Source organism: Balaenoptera borealis (genome assembly GCF_965194805.1).
Source record: "Balaenoptera borealis genome assembly, chromosome: 15".
In the NCBI taxonomy this organism is placed as follows: domain Eukaryota; kingdom Metazoa; phylum Chordata; class Mammalia; order Artiodactyla; family Balaenopteridae; genus Balaenoptera; species Balaenoptera borealis.
This window is the reverse complement of record NC_138871.1, coordinates 62,100,321-62,121,817: the sequence shown is the minus strand read 5'-3', so window position 1 is coordinate 62,121,817 and position 21,497 is coordinate 62,100,321. Positions and strand designations below refer to the sequence as shown.

Below are 21,497 nucleotides of genomic sequence, written 5' to 3'. Positions count from 1 at the left end.
GTTAATTGATTAAAAGTGAAATGACCTGAATTTGAATTATAAAGTCCTTAACACATACAAGGCCAAACTCCTGGCAAAGAAACCTTCAGTCACTCACACTCATAAATAGAAATGTCCAAGACACTACTAAAGAATGTCAGCTCAGATGTGGGAACAGTCACTCATTTTCACCAGTAAATTCATAGCAGGTTACAGACCTGTATCACATAATACTCTGGGCCATGACTCACACCTTAAAGCAAAGGAAGTTATGAAGGGACAATGCAGCTATCTTTGGAGAAAAATGAATCCCAATTACCCTTGCAATAAGATTGGCAATGAAAAGGCCAACTATTCTTTATACAGATGTGTGACTCCTCAGAGAATGACCTCAGTGTAGCACAGTTGATCTAACTATATTGGAAGAACTGTTGCCTAAAATACCTAAATAACTTGATACATAAGCTCAGTAAGGAATAAGACAGAAGAGACATTCGTTTCACTTTAACTTCCCCTGGTTTCCAAACTTTGTTCTGTTGGGGGAAAAAAAAAAAGCCAGTCACTAAATAGCCATCATATTCTTCAATGACTAAGTAATTATCCCAAATAATTCTTCAAATATTTACCACAAAAAAGGAAAAGAAGTGGCATTATCGCCATCAGAGTCCCTGAAGGTAAAGCCTCAAGGAAAAATTAAGATAGTTACTGTTTCCCTAACCTTATCTGTCTTTAAAGTACATAGACTGTAAGCCAAGGGAATCCTGGAATTCTTCAACCTCAGGAGAAAATTTTCTCATTCTCAGTATCTACATGCCTTCTCTCTCTCTGTCTCTCTCCTTCTCTCACACACACACACACACATACACACACCTGACAGAACTGATCACTTTTGAAGAATTTATCACAATCCTATCTTACTGATAGGACAATTCATTTCCAAAAGCCTAGAATGATCTGTGCTGTAGAAGTTTTCCCTAAAATACTTGTTTGAACTCTTATTAGATGTTTAAAATATTAAATTTGTTTAGAACCATTTGTGCAAAAAAATTCTATGCCTTGTACAAAATGATGAAACTTGACTAAAATGAATGAATAACTACAACTTTTTAACTTATACTTCTTTTTGCACAGAAAATGCCAAAGATGAGTTCTCTAAAATCCTCTACTACATTCTCATACTCAATTTCCACAAAATCTAGATTTGCAAGTTCTACTGTCTAGGCAGAAAACAGAAAACATTCTATATATGAATTCAAATTATTTTCATACTGTATTGCTTATGTTAAAAGATGAGGTAACTAGTTGTACAACCTTCTTTAAACACACACACACATACCCTGGAAAAAAGGTGACAATAGAAAAAAGTCCACAGAATGTTCAACATTTCAACATTACAAGAGATTTAAAGTGTTCTTCAAGATGTTGCCCTCTTAGTAAAATATTAGTTTCGTTCATTTACATAACATCTCTAGTTGGATCCAGTATGCTTCCTTACCCCAGTCTGTTCCATCGCCTGCACTTCTGGATTCATTGTCTCCTTCTTCTGATGTAACCAGAAAGTCAAACTCCTTTAGAGCTTCTTTTGTATCTCGATCTTCACTGCTATCAGGCAATATTTTTTTCCTAACAATCTAATGAAACAAACATGCTCAATTAAAATATTAGGATATATTATGGGATTAATTTAAGTAAAGAAGACAATATCCTTTTACCAGTGAATGAGAAAACCCAATTATTTTCTTCAGAAAATGCATCTTTGTTGTGTTAAATAACTGTAATACCTATACAATTCAGTAGAAAACACAGATGTCATTTTAAAAAGATATACACTATACATTTTACAGTAGTAATTTAAACTTTGTTAAATGATGGCTTGTTTGTTTTAAATAAACAAATGGAATCATATATTGAAAACACTGGAACATAAGACATGCATTTAAATTACAGATAGATGAAAAATGTCCCTGACATACTGTATTATGAGAACCACAACCAAATCTTACATTTCTTGGATGCAGTCTGTGCAGCGAGCACATATTCTAATCTAACCAAAGAAAGAAACACTTCATAAGACATTGCAAGAGTTTTTCAGAATATAACCATGATAAATTTTAACTCTAGTACATCATTCCCTTACAAAAGCTAAAAATCACAAAAGCTACAGACTCAGAAATGCATGCCACAAGATTGAGAAGGTATTCTGTGGGGCAGGGGGAACAATGCCCATTATTATTTCCACTGTCCCAACCTTGCATCAATTTCCTCTAATAATTGTCTATATATTCAAATTTTTCTTTAAATATTGATCTTTTAGAGACATAATCTAGATTTAATAGCAAATCTGACAAGGGCCATTATGTTTCATTTTTATACATTTAGAAATATCTCTGGAATCATAAGGTGAAGAGATCAAACATGAGAAAAGAGAAGGAGATGGGGAGGAGGAAAATGACCCAGAGTATAATGCAAAGAAAAATCAAACTCCAATACAGGGCAAAGAGCAAGAAAGGACAATGAACATATGTAGCTTTTTGAAGAAAATGCCTGAAGAAAATAGACTTAACACAATCAACAGCTACTAAGAGCCTTATGTTTCTGTATTTTCTTAGTTGAATCTATTGAACTCTTTTTGATTAAAGAAATAAAATAACATTTTAAGAACCTGCTTGTTCTACTGAACATTTTAATAGCATAATTTTCAGCCATTCTCTCTCTATACAGCACTGCAATAAATCTTCTAAGTCCTGCTTATACATTGCTACATAGAGTTAGATTTTTAAAGTCTTTTGGCATGTAGCTATTATACTACAGCTGTGCAATAAATCTTCTAAGTCCTGCTTATACATTGCTACATAGAGTTAGATTTTTAAAGCCTTTTGGCATGTAGCTATTATACTGCAGCTGTGAAAATCAATGTAATATATAATAAAAATTAGCAAAACTACTATAAAGAAACCAATTATTTGTTTAGAAATATTTTTCTAAAGGAAAAACTAGAAAAATTTTTGGGTCCAATATTTAAATGGGGTTAAGTATGCTTATATTAGCTGTGCCTTCATTGCTTGGTCACAGAATTGCTATGATCTGCACTAACTGGAGGTCAAGATATTTATGAATTCGATTATTTAAAAAGAAACCAGTTTACAGTTAGGAATTTCTATTAAGACCATACTTGATAGTTATAATAAACAGCTTATAGATTTTTTAATATTTACACTGATATAATGACTAGCAAGAAAACTTAAAGCATCATAATTAGTTATTATTTAACCACTGAGCTATGAATAATGTATTCTGATGAAAAATAATATCTCAGTGCAATCATCCCATAGAAATCACAAGTCAGCACAGAATTTCCAAATGATTAGGACAGAAAAAAGTTATCATACAAGTTTCGGCATTTTCTTTTACTACAGTATATTTAAACATGTGCTATAACTACTTGTTTGAATAATAAAAAGAGGGAGTAACTATGTGAAGTTCAAATAATATCCATGGCAGGGCTGTATTAGCACAGTACTACCGAATAGTGGCCCAGGGAAACATTAATCTGGAAGTAGTTAAGTTGAGAGTCTCTGATGAAAGCAGAGGACATAAAGAGAACAGAGAAATTACACTTAGAAAGCACTTTATAGTTAAACATATCATTTGCATACATAGTGTTTCATTTATTCCTCACAAAATACTCTGGGGATAAGATGGGTACTTATTATAATCCCCATTTTACAAACTGAAAAACTAAGCCTGAAGGATTAAGAAGCACAGATAATTAGTGACAGAACTGGGACTTTAGCCCAAGGCTTTGACTCGTTCCACTCTGCTTTATTTACACTACCTTACCTTCTCCTCCCTCTTCTTAAATAAATGTGAAGGAGGAAATGTGAACACTCTCCTAAACAAAGAGAAGCACGCCCTAACCTCTTACTTAAAAAAAGGAGAAGGAGAAAGAGAGAGAAGGAAGAAGAGGGAATATGAAGAGAGAAAGAAAAGAGGGAAGAGGTTGAAAAGGGGAGAGGGTAGAAGGGGATAGAATAAAGAAGGGAAGAGAAGGGAGAATTTAGATACCTCTTATTCCAGGACTCTACCATGGAAACAATAAACTTACAAAAATCTAAACAAAACCACAGAATAACCCTAAACAAGTCTGGAGAAATCCAATGGAAGAGTTCTGAAAACGTGTAGAACTTGCCTACCAAAGCAACCCTGACAAGAGAAACAAAAACCACACCGATTAGAGTTGACGCCAGTCACCATCAGGCACCATAATGGGTCTGTCAGTTCTATTGTCTTACAGCACCAATAACAATGCATTGTTATAACACACATTTACCATGTTCACTAACCCTATAAAAATGTTGAAATGTTTAATGAATTAACAAAAAGCTAATGAATGAAGGCCTATAAGAAAAAGCTGCTATACTAAAAAGTCTTGAATTTGAAATCAATACAAAAACTTTTAGATTAAATTTCCCCAAACTTATGGGGAATTTAGATTAAATTTCCCCAAACTTTTTTTTTTTAATGGAAAAAAAAAGTTAAGGGTTGAAGTTGAAGGGTATGGATTAAAGTATGCATAATGGTTCCTAAAAATATTTATATCTGAGTTATTCAACTCACCGTTGAAGTATCAATGATGCTTTTCTCTCTTCCATCAATGTCATCATCTTCATCTTCATCACTGAAATCTGCAGCTGCACTTTCAAGGAATTTAAAGTTATCCAGCACGGAGGCAGAATCTGTTAACTCAGATTTTCTGGTTTAAAACATATACACCTTGCTCAGTTAATTTTTTAAACTTGACATAAGAATTAATCCATGATATACAGTACTAACTTCTGTTTATATTGTATTATGACACCCCCAAATCATATTATGATCTACGTTGATTCTTATCTATTACATTTCCATGGATTTTAACTGGAAAAACAATATAGGAAGGAAGTGGCTACTCTTTTAAAAGTACTTTGCAATCATACCTACTACTTAGATTAATGGCAATCCAATATAAAGAACTCCCCTTCCTGATTCACTATTATGTTGATTTTTAAGCCAACCTTAATGCATTTCTTTTAAAAATATTTTTCTTATTATCTCTACGTCTGTTTTTTTCTATTTCTTTTCCTCTCTGCAACTCTTCCTCTGACACAGAAGTTTCCATAACTAAGAAAATAACTAGTAAATACATCATTTTTGTCTGATGCAATCTTGCATTTCTGAACAGCTAAAGAGTTGAAAAAAGCAAATGTGTACATAAAGTTACTAAAAACAATATTTTAGTCAAATTAATATTACTACAAAACTTGATCCTGTTGGTTAAACCTTTTTGAAATGATTGACTTTTCAAATATGTAAGATTTTATTTTAGTTCCCTCTAAAGAATTTTAACAAAAAATTTCTTAATGGCCAGAACAGAATGATTTCTCTCATTAGGAAATGTTATAGATAAGAAGACATTTTCCTGAAAAAATTTAGCCACAATTATGGGCAAAATTCTCAAAACAGATAAATCTTAAATTTCAAATCTGCTCAGAGCTACATTTTCGTTTTTTCCCAACCTACGCTCCATCCCTATAGAGGTCAGATTCAGAATAATACCTTTATCAGTTTCAAAAGAGAGGTCAAGGCCAAAACACAAGACAACTAGAGTGGTCTTTCCTGAGGGTCTTTATAATAATTTGAGCTAATTCATTAGGTAAAAATATAACCAGGATTAATGCCTACATTGTCTACTTCTACACAGAGAAACAATCTACATCTTACATTTATTAAAACAAGTTATATAGTCTTAACTATTAATGAATACATTTAAGAAGGCTCCAGTGACATTTGTTTATAAAAGTCATATTTTTAAACCTTTACCTACCCCCATAATTTTAGTTTATGTTCCAAATAATAGAAACTATGTTCTCACTAGAAAATGTATAGAGCTCAATTAAAACCATTCTTCCAGCCTAAACATGAGTTAAAATAAAGTAACATCATACTCAGACTTTCAAAGAATCTTTGGCTTTTTATTTCTTTAAGAATCATGTCAATTTGTTTCAATAAAGAAGAATCTCCTTATTTAACTGTCCACGTTCATTTTAAGCAGAATTACATATAATTGTATGATACATGATCCAAAAAGCAAAAAAAATTTCTGCTACTGAATTTTTCACTTATTCTATCAATTAAAATATATATACTTGAAATAGATACTTTTCAAGGGGAAGATGAGTTACAGCATTATTAGATACATGAAAATGGCTAAAAGGTTTACATCAAAAGAATTAAATATTTATATGATTTCTGGGTCACCAGGAATGAAATTTCACTCTTACAGATTTGAAGTGAATTTCCAAATAAGATCTTTTATGCAAGTTCTAATAGTGACTGAGCTTCAAGATATTAAAATCTATATTAAATCCATACATTGCAAGCAATTAAAAAATCTTAAATAAAAATATTCTTAAAGTAATCATAAATGATAACTCTAATCCCTATGGTGTTATCTTCTACCAAATAAAATTTTAATTTTTTTATTAAACTTTATCATTAAATTACTTCTGTAGCAGTATCTAAAAGTACAAGTATCACAAGTGTCACCCATAAGCCAAAAACATTAATAAGAACTAAAACTACAGCCAAACCACTTTCCAGACAAAATACTTACCCAATCATTGCTGTCTCTTTAACTTCAGCCTCTGTGCCATTTATAACTGAGTCCTGATTTTTGTCATCTTCCCTGTCAGTGACATCACTTGAAAAGCCCAACAAAGCTCGCACTCGTTTGGATTTCACATCTAGAATAGTATCTGTGTAACCCACCTCCTGTAGATACCTGTGTGTGAAGAGGATCTTTACAATTCAGTCATATTGGAATCAGTATTCTATTACTGAATATGTAAATAAAAACATTTCTTTAAATTCATATGCCTGCATAAGTCTTAACAGTACAGTACTATGCTAGTAAGACTTGCTAATAAATAATCTTCCAGCTGCAGATGGAGCTATCTCTTGCAGTACCAGCCTCTATGGTCACTGAGAAAAATCAAAGAACTATACAATACACCATTCATTTATCATAAGAAGAAGCTATTCCTTAATATACCTAATAGCACATTCTTTCTTCTAGGCAGGGTTGGAGTAAACTCACTCTCAGATTCTACTGAATTACTATTTTATAATAGTAACTATAATAAACAATAGTCTTTTTACACTTCTGATATTAAACTATCATTGGATAAATTGAAATCTAGAGAGAAAGTTTCTAGCATATATCTCCATGACATACAAAGTTTCTAGCATATATGGTTTCCTCCATGACATAAAAAAGACAGTATATTCCAAAGAGTCACTTCCACAGAAGGGAAGCTTCTATCCTGACGACAACTCTAAAATAAAAATAGACCACAACTCAACTGTGGGATGTGAGATGAGTGGGTGCACAGGGGTGTGTGTGCTGCAGAGAGGCAGCAGCATAGAAAACAGAGAATAGGCTTTGTATGGAGAGTTACACCTGGGTTCAAAGCCCATTTCTTCCACCTTCTTCCTGTGTAACATTAATTCTCCTGAACCTTAGTTTTCCTTCTCCTAAAAGAGACACACCTAGAACAGTGTCTGGCATATAGAAGGCACTCAGTATCTATTAACAACAAAGATGACCAAAAAAGATGAAAAGTGGTAGTGGCGACAACATGAAAAAGGCAAATGCCACTAATAATGCCATTAATAAACATGATAGACAAATGTCTACCATTAACTTATAAGCATTAACTTAGAGGTAAGTATCAAGTCTATGAGATGAAAGAGAAAACAAAGATCAAAAAGATAACCAGTCTGATCTAAGATCACTTTATTTTAAGATCTGGTATTAAGAGTTATTATAGCTCAAAGAGATACCTCACAAAGACATGTGACCAAAATGGAATAAATGTATCCTATCAAGTCAAGGTACGCATTTTTCAATCCTATCCAGTACCTATAGAAAATTTTTGATTAAAATTTGGATAGTAAATTTCAAACGTTCCTGATTTTATTGAGTTGGTTCTTGCAAACAAACACAAAGGTATTATGCTTTTCTATTTTTAACAAATAATACTTGATACATAACTCACTTTGGCAACAAAATCACATTATATATAACTGTTTCCAAAACTGCTCATTCCATAGATAAGTTGGCTTTACTAAATAGTTACTTCCTTATTCATCAATAAAATGTCACCTTTGAGAGGCAGATTACGAGTCTTTTAAAAAATATTTCTTGAGGGCTTCCCTGGCGGCGCAGTGGTTGAGAATCTGCCTGCCAATGCAGGGGACACGGGTTCGAGCCCTGGTCTGGGAAGATCCCACATGCCGCGGAGCAACTAGGCCCGTGAGCCACAACTACTGAGCCTGCGCATCTGGAGCCCGTGCTCCGCAACAAGAGAGGCCGCGATAGTGAGAGGCCCGTGCACCGCGATGAAGAGTGGCCCCCACTTGCCACAACTGGAGAAAGCCCTCGCACAGAAACGAAGACCCAACACAGTCAAAAATAAATAAATTAATTAAAAAATTTTTTTCTTGGATTGCTCACTATGATAACCACTTGTCATTAAAAAAAAAACCAAAAAAACAAAATAAGCACTTTAAGAATTTATTTATTTATAAAAGGAAAATGCATAAATCACATTTAAGACCAAAGTGAAAACCCATTCATTAAATAGTAATGAAGTCTCTGGAGACTGAATTCAGCTGGAGACGGAACTCACTGGAGACTGGAGCTCATGAGGGCCTTTGGGATGACTGTGGTTCAAGTTTACAAAATTTTATTATATGGTTCACCGCTGTACTTACTATGAGGAAAGTAGAGTAAAGTTGCAAAAAAAATCTAGTAACTTTGAAAAACTGAGACCGGAGGAGCGACTGGTTCAAGACGGCGGAGTAGAAGGACGTGCGCTCACTCCCTCTTGCAAGAGCACGGGAATCCCAACTAACTGCTGAACAGTCATCAAGAGGAAGACACTGGAACTCACCAAAAAAGATACCCCACATCCAAAGACAAAGGAGAAGCCGCAGTGAGACAGCAGGAGGGGCGCAATCACAATAAAATCAAATCCCACAACCGCTGGGTGGATGACTCACAAACAGGAGAACAATTATACCACAGAAGTCCACCCACTGGAGTGAACGTTCTGAGCCCCACGTCAGGCTTCCCAACCTGGGGGTCCAGCAACAGGAGGAGGAATTCCCAGAGAATCAGACTTTAAAGGCTAGCGGGATTTGATTGCAGGACTTCGACAGGACTGGGGGAAACAGAGACTCCACTCTTGGAGGGCACACACAAAGTAGTGTGCGTGTCAGTACCCAGGGGGAAGGAGCAGTGACCCCACAGATGACGGAACCAGACCTGCCTGCTAGTGTTGGAGGCTCTGCTGCAGAGGCAGGGGGTGGCTGTGGCTCACCGTGGGGACAAGGACACTGGCAGCTAAAGATCTGGAAAGTACTCCTTGGCATGAGCCCTCCAGAGTCCACCTTTAGCCCCACCAAACAGCAGGTTTGGCAGGCTCCAGTGCTGTGTCACCTCAGGCCAAATAACCAACAGGGAGGGACTGCAGCCCCACCCAACAGCAAACAAGGAAGTTAAAGTTTTACTGAATTGTTCCCACCAGAGCAAACCCAGCTCTACCCACCACCAGTCCCTCCCATCAGGAAGCCTGCACAAGCCTCTTAGATAGCCTCATCCACCAGAGGGCAGACAGCAGAAGCAAGAAGAACCACAATCCTGCAGCCTGTGGAACGAAAACCACATTCACAGAAAGACAGACAAAATGAAAAGGCAGAGGGCTATGTACCCGATGAAGGAACAAGACACAACCCCAGAAAAACAATTAAATGAAGTGGAGATAGGCAACCTTCCAGAAAAAGAATTCAGAATAATGATAGTGAAGATGATCCAGGACCTCAGAAAAAGAATGGAGGCAAAGACCAAGAAGATGCAAGAAATGTTTAACAAAGACCTACAAGAATTAAAGGACAAACACCTAGAAGAATTAAAGAACAAACAAACAGAGATGAACACTACAATAACTGAAATGAAAAACATACTAGAAGGAATCAATAGCAGAATAACTGAGGCAGAAGAACGGACAAGTGACCTGGAAGACAGAATGGTAGAATTCACTGCCACAGAACAGAGTAAAGAAAAAGAATGAAAAGAAATGAAGACAGCCTAAGAGACCTCTGGGACAACATTAAATGCACCAACATTCGCATTATAAGGGCCCCAGAAGGAGAAAAGAGAGACAAAAGACTCAGGAAAATATTTGAAGAGATTACAGTCAAAAACTTCCCTAATATGGGAAAGGAAATAGCCACCCAAGTCCAGGAAGTGCAGAGAGCCCCAGGCAGGATAAACCCAAGGAGAAACATGCCGAGACACATAGTAATCAAACTGACAAAAATTAAAGACAAAGAAAAATTGTTAAAAGCAACAAGAGAAAAATGACAAATAACATACAAGGGAACTCCCATAAGGTTAACAGCTGATTTCTCAGCAGAAACTCTACAGGCCAGAAGGTAGTGGCATGATATATTTAAAGTGATGAAAGGGAAGAACCTACAACCAAGATTACTCTACCCAGCAAGGATCTCATTCAGATTCAACGGAGAAATCAAAAGCTTTACAGACAAGCAAAAGCTAAGAGAATTCAGCCCCACCAAACCACCTCTACAACAAATGCTAAAGGAACTTCTCTAAGTGGGAAACACAAGAGAAGAAAAGGACCTACAAAACCAAACCCAAAACAATTAAGAAAATGGTAACAGGAACATACATATCGATAATTACCTTAAATATGAATGTATTAAACGCTCCAACCAAAAGACACAGGCTTGCTGAATGGATACAAAAACAAGACCCATATATGTGCTGTCTACAAGAGACCCACTTCAGACCTAGGGACACATACAGACTGAAAGTGAGGGGATGGAAAAAGATATTCCATGCAAATGGAAATCAAAAGAAAGCTGGAGTAGCAATACTCATATCAGATAAAATAGACTTTAAAATAAAGAATGTTATAAGAGACAAGGAAGGACACTACATAATGGTCAAGGGTTCAATCCAAGAAGAAGATATAACAATTATAAATATATATGCACCCAACATAGGAGCACCTCAATACATAAGGCAAATCTAACTGCTATAAAAGAGGAAATCGACAGTAACACAATAATAGTGGGGGACGTTAACACCTCACTTACACCAATGGACAGATCATCCAGACAGAAAATTAATAAGGAAACACAAGCTTTAAATGACACAATAGATCAGACAGATTTAATTGATATTTATAGGACATTCCATCCCAAACAGCAGATTACACTTTCTTCTCAAGTGCACACGGAACATTCTCCAGGACAGATCACATCTTGGGTCACAAATCAAGCCTTGGTAAATTTAAGAAAATTGAAATCATATCAAGCATCTTTTCCGACCACAACGCTATGAGATTAGAAATAAGATACAGGGAAAAAAACGTAAAAAATACAAACACAGGGAGGTCAAACAATACGTTACTAAATAACCAAGAGATCACTGAAGAAATCAAAGAACAAATCAGAAAATACCTAGAGACAAATGACAACGAAAACACAATGATCCAAAAACCTGTGGGATGCAGCAAAAGCAGTTCTAAGAGGGAAGTTTATAGCGATACAATCCTACTTCCAGAAACAAGAAAAATCTCAAATAAACAATCTAACCTTACACCTAAAGGAACTAGAGACAGAAGAACAAACAAAACCCAAAGTTAGTAGAAGGAAAGAGGTCATAAAGATCAGAGCGGAAATAAATGAAATAGAAACAAAGAAAACAATAGCAAAGATCAATAAAACTAAAAGCTGGTTCTTTGAGAAGATAAACAAAATTGATAAACCTTTAGCCAGACTCATCAAGAAAAAGAGGGAGAGGACTCAAATCAATAAAATTAGAAATGAAAAAGGAGAAGTTACAATGGACACCGCAGAAATACGAAGCATCCTAAGAGACTATTACCAGTAACTCTATGCCAATAAAATGGACAACCTGCAAGAAATGGACAAATTCTTAGAAAGGTATAACCTTCCAAGACTGAACCAGGAAGAAATAGAAAATATGAACAGACCAATCAGAAGTAATCAAATTGAAACTGTGATTAAAAATCTTCCAACAAACAAAAGCCCAGGACCAGATGGCTTCACAGGTGAATTCTATCAAACATTTAGAGAAGAGCTAACAACCATCCTTCTCAAACTCTTCCAAAAAACTGCAGAGGAAGGAACACTCCCAAACACATTCTACAAGGCCATCATCACCCTGATACCAAAACCAGACAAAGATACTACAAAAAAAAGAAAATTACAAACCAGTATCACTGATGAATATAGATGCAAAAATCCTCAACAAAATACTAGCAAACAGAATCCAACAACACATTAAAAGGATCATACACCATGATCAAGTGGGATTTACCCCAGGGATGCAAGGAGTCTTCAATATACGCAAATCAATCAATGTGATACACCATATTAACAAATTGAAGAATAAAAACCAGATGATCATCTCAATAGATGCAGAAAAAGCTTTTGACAAAATTCAACACTCGTTTATGATAAAAATTCTCCAAAAAGTGGGCACAGAGGGAACCTACCTCAACATAATAAAGGTCATATACGACAAACCCACAGCAAACATCATTCGCAATGGTGAAAAACTGAAAGCATTTCCTCCAAGATCAGGAACAAGACAAGGATGTCCACTCTCGCCACTATTATTCAACATAGTCCTAACCACGGCAATCAGAGAAGAAAAAGAAATAAAAGGAATACAAATTGGAAAAGAAGCAGTAAAATTGTCACTGTTTGCAGATGACATGATACAATACATACAGAATCCTAAAGATGCCACCAGAAAACTACTAGAGCTAATCAATGAATTTGGTAAAGTAGCAGGATACAAAATTAATGCACAGAAATCTCCTGCATTCCTATACACTAACAACGAAAGATCAGAAAGAGAAATTAAGGAAACAATCTCATTCACCACTGCAACAAAAAGAATAAAATAACTAGGAATAAACCTACCTAAGGAGACAAAAGACCTGTATGCAGAAAACTATAAGACACTGTTGAAAGAAATCAAAGATGACACAAACAGATGGAGAGATATACCATGTTCTTGGATTGGAAGAATCAATATTGTGAAAATGACTATACTACCCAAAGCAATCTACAGATTCAATGCAATCCCTATCAAACTACCAATGGCATTTTTCACAGAACTAGAACAAAAAATCTAAAATTTGTATGGAGACACAAAAGACCTCAAATAGCCAAAGCAATCTTGAGGGAAAAAAACGGAGCTGGAGGAATCAGACTCCCTGACTTCAGACTATACTACAAAGCTACAGTAACCAAGAAAGTATGGTACTGGCACACAAACAGAAATATAGATCAGTGGAACAGGACAGAAAGCCCAGAGATAAATCCACACACCTATGGTCAACTAATCTATGACAAAGGAGGCAAGGATGTACAATGGAGAAAAGACAGTCTCTTCAATAAGTGGTGTTGGGAAAACTGGACAGCTACATGTAAAAGAATGAAATTAGAACACTCCCTAACACCATACACAAAAATAAACTCAAAATGGATTAAAGACCTAAATGTAAGGCCAGACACTATCAAACTCTTAGAGGAAAACATAGGCAGAACACTCTATGACATAAATCACAGCAAGATCCTTTTTGACCCACCTCCTAGAGAAATGGAAATAAAAACAAAAATAAACAAATGGGACCTAATGAAACTTAAAAGCTTTTGCACAGCAAAGGAAACTATAAACAAGATGAAAAGACAACCCTCAGAATGGGAGAAAATATTTGCTAACAAATCAACAAAGGATTAATCTCCAAAATATATAAACAGCCCATGCAGCTCAACATTATAAAAACAAACAACCCCATCCAAAAATGGGCAGAAGACCTAAATAGACATTTCTCCAAAGAAGACATACAGATGGCCAAGAGGCACATGTAAAGCTGCTCAACATCACTAATCATTAGAGAAATGCAAATCAAAACTACAATGAGGTATCACCTCACACTGGTTAGAATGGGCATCATCAGAAAATCTACAAACAGCAAATGCTGCTGAGGGTGTGGAAAAAAGGGAACCCTCTTGCACTGTTGGTGGGAATGTAAACTGATACAGCCACTATGGAGAAAAGTATGGAGATTCCTTAAAAAACTAAAACTAGAATCACCATATGACCCAGCCATCCCACTACTGGGCATACACCCAGAGAAAACCATAATTCAAAAAGACACATGCACCCCAGTGTTCACTGCAGCACTATTTACAATAGCCAGGTCATGGAAGCAACCTAAATGCCCACTGACAGACGAACAGTTAAAGAAGATGTGGTACATACATACAATGGAATATTACTCAGCCATAAAAAGGAATGAAATTGACTCATTTGTAGAGACACGGATGGACCTAGAGACTGTCATACAGAGTGAAGTAAGTCAGAAAGAGAAAAACAGTATCATATATTAACACATATATGTGGATTCTCGAAAAATGGTACAGATGAACCAGTTTGCAAGGCAAATATAGAGACACAGATGTAGAGAACAAACGTACAGACACCAAGGGGGGAAAGTGTCGGGGGGGATGAATTGGGATATTGGGATTGACATATATACACTAATATGTATAAAATAGATAACTAATAAGAACCTGCTGTATAAAAAATAAATAAATAAAATAAAATTTAAAACATAAATAAATAAATAGTAATGAAGTCTCATTTCCTTCTCACTTTGAGGAGATAAAAAATAGATGTAAGGAGACACTGTAATATTCTCTTCCCATCATCAAAAGAAATGGCTGGCATGCAATCTGCTCTGGAAACCACAGGTTTAGACTATTCACAAGCAACCCCAAAAGTTTAAACCAGGTAGCAAATTTCATTTTACTGAGGCACAAATCAAAATACCAATTTCAGGGCTTCCCTGGTGGCGCAGTGGTTGAGAATCTGCCTGCTAATGCAGGGGACATGGGTTTGAGCCCTGGTCTGGGAAGATCCCACATGCCACGGAGCAGCTGGGCCCGTGAGCCACAACTACTGAGCCTGCGCGTCTGGAGCCTGTGCCCCGTGACGGGAGGGGCCGCGATAGTGAAAGGCCCGCGCACCGCGATGAAGAGCGGTCCCCGCACCGCGATGAAGAGTGGCCCCCACTTGCCTCAACTAGAGAAAGCCCTCGCATGAACCGAAGACCCAACACAGCCAAAAATAAAAAAATAAAATAAATAAACAAAATACCAATTTCAAATGTGATATGCAAGGGTCAGGCACTGAGCTGGTGAGTGGGTCTAGCCCACTGCCTGACATCTGAACCTCAACCTAGCTTTGATCCCTCTTTATACTCTCAAGTTCACATTTTATAGGAGAAACTATATGTTAGCATAAAATTTACAAACTTGAGAAATCCAAGAAGTTCTTCCATCTATTTAAAATAAAGTTTAAAAACATAACACAAAAATTACATGATTAGACTTATATTAAAACATATGTATATTCATGTATAAAAGGTACAAGGAAAAGAGTAACTTTAAGGGTACAGAATTCTTTAAACTATAAATTTAAGCATATATAAATAGAAGCTTTAAGCTGTACACTTCCTGATAAAGCTAAAATTATGGAGAGAGAACTTATTCTTGATAATTCTTACTAATATTTAATGAAAAAATAAATTCCTCCATAGGGGAAAAAGTATTTAATATGAAAAAGGAACAGTAATGCAAAGAAGCTTTTTCACAGCAGATACTTTCAAGAGATACTTACTGTCTGAGTAGTTGTCGACCTTGTTTCCACATTAACTGGCTGTTTTGTTGTGGCTGCACCTCTGTTTCATTACCTTCATCTGGAAAACATTAAATCATAAAAAAACTGACGTTATATACATTAGAGGGTATCTCAATTCATTAAAAATGTCCAATAAAAACTTATAAGATTAAGAACACTACACTGTAAGGTATGTTTTAGGACAATGGAAATTCTGTTTTTAAGTTTAATTTCCGTAACAAAACTCTAATATAAATTCATTATTGCTACTAGATTTCCCTGAGAGTTTCAGAACTAAAATAAAGGCTTTTCCCCAATTTTTAGGTAACCTGAGAATTTTCCTTCAGGGCAACTCAAGTCATACAAGAGTCAAAAGTATTACGAAGCACCACATCAGAATTAGAACAAAATGCCCAGGAACGATGGTTCAAAAAAAAAAAACAGCCCATCTGGTAAAGAGTAGATAGATAAGAAATAATCCCTGCTCTGCATCTGGCGACGCTCCACACCCGGCCCAGCTTCCTTCAAAATGTCTACCGTTCATGAAATTCTCTACAAGCTCAGCTTGGAGGGTGATCACGCCACACCTCCAAGTGCATACGGGTCAGTCAAGGCGTACACCAACTTTGATGCTGAGCGGGATGCTCTGAACACTGAAATGCCCATCAGGACTAAGGGTGTGGGTGAGGTCACCATCCACATTTTGACCAACCGCAGCAATGAACAGAGACAGGATATTGCCTTCGCCTACCAGAGGAGGACCAAAAAGGAACTTGCATCAGCACGAAGCCAGCCTTGTCCGGCCACCTGGAGACAGAGATTTTGGGCCTACTGAAAACACTTGCTCAGTATGACGCTTACGAGCTGAAAGCCTCCGTGAAGGGGCTGGGGACCGATGAGGACTCCCTCATTGAGTTCATCTGCTCAAGGACCAACCAGGAGCTGCAGGAAATCAACAGAGTCGACAAGGACATGTACAAGACCGATCTGGAGAAGGATATCATTTCCGACACATCTAGTGACTTCCGCAAGCTGATGGTTGCCCTATCGAAGGGTCGAAGAGCAGAGGATGGCTCTGTCGTTGATTATGAACTGATTGACCAAGATGCCCGGGATCTCTGTGATGCTGGCATGAAGAGGAGAGGAACTGATGTTCCCAAGCGGATCAGCATCCTGACCAAGTGGAGTGTGTGCCGCCTCCAGAAAGTATTTGAAAGGTACAAGAGCTACAGCCCTTATGACATGCTGGAGAGCATCAAGAAGGAGGTCAGAGGAGACCTGGAAAATGCCTTCCTGAACCGAGTCCAGTGCATTCAGAACAAGCCCCTGTATTTTGCTGACAGACTGTACGACTCCATGAAGGGCAAGGGCACTCATGATAAGGTCCTGATTAGAATCATGATCTCCCACAGTGAAGTGGACATGTTGAAAATTAGATCTGAATTCAAGAAAAAGTATGGCAAGTCCCTGTACTACTACATTCAGCAAGACACCAAGGGCGACTACCAGAAAGCGCTGCTGTACCTGTGTGGTGGGGATGACTGAAGCCCACAATGGCCCGAGGGTCCAGGACGGCTGCTCTGCACTCCCAGCTAACAGTTCTACACAGTCAGCTTGTGGCTAACAGCCCCCTTGTGCCCATCCCTGGGAGGATGACGTTAGCACTGCCCACCCCACCTGCTCCATCCTTAGTTTAGTTGCCTAAGCATTACGTGGCTTTCCGGTCTAGTCTCTCTTTACAGTCAAAGAAATGAACATTCCAAGGAGCTGGAAGTGAAATCTATGATGTGAAACACTTTGCCTTCTGAGTAATGTGTCATAAACATGAATAAACTGAATTTTTACTTTAGGAACAAGTAAAAAAAAAAAAAAAAAGAAAGAATCCCTAGCCAAATCTATTTCCTTCACTAGTTATTAAATGAAAACCTCAAGCATTCTTTTTTTAAGACCTTCTTTAGATGAAAACCTCCTAGGCCCTGTAAAGCTTCAATTCATCATTTGGTAGAAGCCGAATCTTTCAAAAAGATGATAAGGGACTTCCTTGGTGGCGCAGTGGTTAAGAATCCACCTGCCAATGCAGAGGACATGGGTTCGAGCCCTGGTCCGGGAAGATCTCACATGCCGCGGAGCAACTAAGCCTGTGTGCCACAACTACTGAGCCTGCACCCTAGAGCCCGCAAGCCACAGCTACTGAGCCCACGTGCCACAACTACTGAAGCCTGCGCACCTAGAGCCCGTGCTCCGCAACAAGAGAAGCCATGACAATGAGAAGCCCACGCACCGAAACGAGTAGCCCCTGCTTGCCACAACTAGAGAAAGCCTGCGTGCAGCAACGAAGACCCAATGCAGCCAAAAATAAAAAATAAAAAATAAATAAATAAATAAATAAATAAACAAACAAATAAATATGCCTAAATCCTTTCTACACCATCCTCAGATACACTCAACTGCCTTTGCCTACTTTGGTAGCTAGTGATGTTACCAAGGAGTGGTACATCCATTCAATGGAATACTACTCAACAAGAACAAGGAATGAACTACTGACACACACCAACATATAAGAATCTCAAATGCATTATGCTAAACGGGACACCCTAGATTCAAAAGGCTACATTCTGTATGATTCTGGAATTGATACGATTTTCTCAAAAAGGCAAAACTGTAGGAACAGAAAACATATTAGTGGTTGCCGCGGGATTAGAGTAGGGAAGGAGGGGTTAACTACAAAGGGTATTAGTAACAAGACTGTATGTGTTTATGAAAACACCAAAAAGGTGAATTTCACTGTATGTAAATTATACCTTAATAAAAAATAAATTAAGCCAAATCAAATAAGAATGCACCCTCTTTTTAAAAAGTGTATTCTTATACTGAGATAAAATCTGACTCCCTGGGTGATCATTTTGTAATATATTAAAATATCAAACCACTATGTTGTATACCTGAAACTAATATAATATTGCAAGTCAATTATACTTCAATGAAAGAAAAAGAGAAAAAGAAAAAGAAAGCAAGGACTCAGTCCTGACTCAGTTCACCCAGCTATATGACAAAAACAGCAAGGCTATGACTGCTGCTTATTATATTATTCCACTGGATCATGACTAGGCTCCAGATGATTGCAAGGAAGCAAACGAAACCTCATGGAAATATAACCAGTCACAACACTTACTAAGAATGAAGACATTCAAAGACCTATAGAGCTTGAGGAGTCCTTATCTCCTTGGTAATCGATTTGAGGAAAACTGTTTACCCTAATTCTTTTATTAGATTAGTGTATGAATTAATGATCTAAGATTACATCTGCAATCATAGATTTAACCACACAAATATACAACAGGCTCTTTACTCAACATTGCCAAAATCTATTTTCCACTGTTTTAGAGAAATAATCAGTGGTATAGACTTCTGTAAGAGCAACAAGTTTCAATGCCTGCAAAGTAATTATAAAGACAGAAATCCTGATTCTGGATAAATTTCTCCGAAGTAAATTTTCCTTTCTCTATTTAAAAAAAAAAAATCTGACTCTCTGGGTCACATGTGAACTTGTTTTTCCCCACACTTCCTTATCCAGGCTAAACACTTAGTTCTCTCAATGGTTAGTAAGTAGTCATCAACTATCAGATTCATTCTTACCTTACCAAGTTCAAAAAGTGACATTATACAAAAGTGAGGATTTTAAAGTGGGTAAGAACTGAATTTCTTGGTAATGTTAAAAGTATCTGACTGGCACTTCCAGTCAAGTTGGAGTAACAGGGACCCAATTTACCCTCCTGCTTGAAGCAACTATAAATCAAAATGGTTAAGACATTGGACATCAGGCAACAGAGGGCAGCAATCCCTGAGAAAAGGGAACCAAACAGGTGAGCCCTATGATTGTTCCAGCTTACTGCCTTGATAGAGTTTCCCGATCACAGCATAGGGAGGGAGAACAAAAATAATATCTGAAGAAACAGGGGCTGAAAAGTTCCAAATTTCATGAAAACTATAAACCCATAGATCCAAGAAACCCAACAAATCCCAAGCACGAGAAACACTGGGGGGGGTGGGGGGGGGGTGGAACTACACCAAAGCACATCATAATAAAATTGCTTAAAACCAATGATAGAGAGATAAATCTTAAAAGCAGCCAGAGAAAAAGGTCACTCATATACAGAGGAATAAAGATAAGAATGACAGAAGATATCTCATCAGAAACAATGCAGGCAGCAAAATAAAGACTTTTTCAGACACACAAAAGCTCAAAGAATTCATTATCAGCAACCCGTATTACAAAATATGTTAAAGAAAGTTCTTAAGACAGAAGGAAAATGATACCAGAAAATATGGATGCACACAAAGGAATGATGAGCACTGGAAATATATGCTTTTTATGTTATTTAAATCTCTTTGAAAGAGAACTGACTGTTGAAACAAAAATAATAATGTAGTGTATGGTTTATATATATACAGAGAAGTAAAATATATGAAAACAATTGCACAAAGACAGAAAGGAGAGATGGAAGTACACTGTTAGGAGGTTCTCATACTACACATGAAGCGGTATATTAGCACTTAAAGACAGAACTCCAATAACTTAAAAACATATACTATAAATCCTAAAGCAACCAATAAAATAAGAGTTGTAGCTAATAAGCCAGCAAAAGAGATAAAAAGAAATCATAAAAAATACTACATTAGGGGCTTCCCTGGTGGCGCAGTGGTTAAGAATCTGCCTGCCAATGCAGGGGACACGTGTTTGAGCCCTGGTCCGGGAAGATCCCACATGCTACGGAGCAACTAAGCCCATGAGCCACAACTACTGAAGCCAGTGCGCCTAGAGCCCGTGCTCTGCAACAAGAGAAGCCACTGCAATGAGAAGCCCACACAATGCAACGAAGAGTAGCCCCTGCTCACTGCAACTAGAGAAAGTCCGCACGTAGCAACGAAGACCCAATGCAGCCAAAAATAAATAAATAAAATAAATAAATTTTTGAAAATATACACTAGATTAATCCAAAAGAAATCAAAAAATGAGGAAAAGGGAGCAAAGAACAGACTGAACAAATAGAAACCAAACAGCAAAGGTGACAGCTTTAAAGCTCACTGTATCAATAATCACATTAAATGTGAATGGTCTAAACGTCTCAGTTAAAAGGCAGAATTTGTTACTCTGGATAAAGATATTCTATTTTTAATAAGTATCTGGCTTCTAATATTAAGTAGGAGAAACTGAAATATGAAAGGTAAATAGATTTTAACATAACTTAGGGTAATATTCTCCTAAAGGAGAAATGTAAAGGTTTGGAAGTGGAACAAAACAGGAAAAATGTCAGAGGGGAAACGAATTTTTTTGAAAAACGTTTCAGAAAACATCTGGATTATCAGTTTCAGGAAAATATAGTAAATGGATAAAAGAACGAAGAAGGAAAAATGCCTGCTTCTTTAATTTGGATACACGACCTTCTACCCTCTCCTAGTCACTGTCCTCATCACTGTCATCTACAAATCCCTTGATAACACTCTAAACCAGGCATCCTTCCTCTGTAACCAAACTTTTACATCATCTTGAGTGAAGTTAATATTCATGTGGGTGATCCACTTCAGCTTCTGCACAACCACCACCCTCTCCAGCTGTCATGCCTTAGATATTGTCATTGAAGAACTGTCACTGATGCAAACTCACTCT

At 37.0% G+C, this 21,497-nt stretch overlaps 1 protein-coding gene and 1 pseudogene across 4 annotated transcripts in view; one reads left to right on the top strand and one right to left on the bottom strand.

Annotated features, from left to right (window-relative positions):
* The window catches only part of STRN (striatin), a 132,684-nt gene that overhangs the window by 62,673 nt on the left and 48,514 nt on the right, over positions 1 to 21,497 (bottom strand). For all 3 annotated transcript variants that reach the window (XM_082356706.1, XM_082356708.1, XM_082356707.1), the window contains exons 4-7: positions 15,830 to 15,908; positions 6,632 to 6,799; positions 4,597 to 4,732; positions 1,475 to 1,610 (exon numbers count right to left, since the gene is read on the bottom strand). In XM_082356706.1, the coding sequence (XP_082212832.1) occupies positions 1,475 to 1,610; positions 4,597 to 4,732; positions 6,632 to 6,799; positions 15,830 to 15,908 (519 nt within the window). The remainder of the gene's footprint in view (positions 1 to 1,474; positions 1,611 to 4,596; positions 4,733 to 6,631; positions 6,800 to 15,829; positions 15,909 to 21,497) is intronic.
* Positions 16,339 to 18,235, top strand: LOC309611856 (annexin A2 pseudogene; annotated as a pseudogene). The gene has a single exon. The product of its transcript is annotated as an annexin A2 pseudogene (transcript).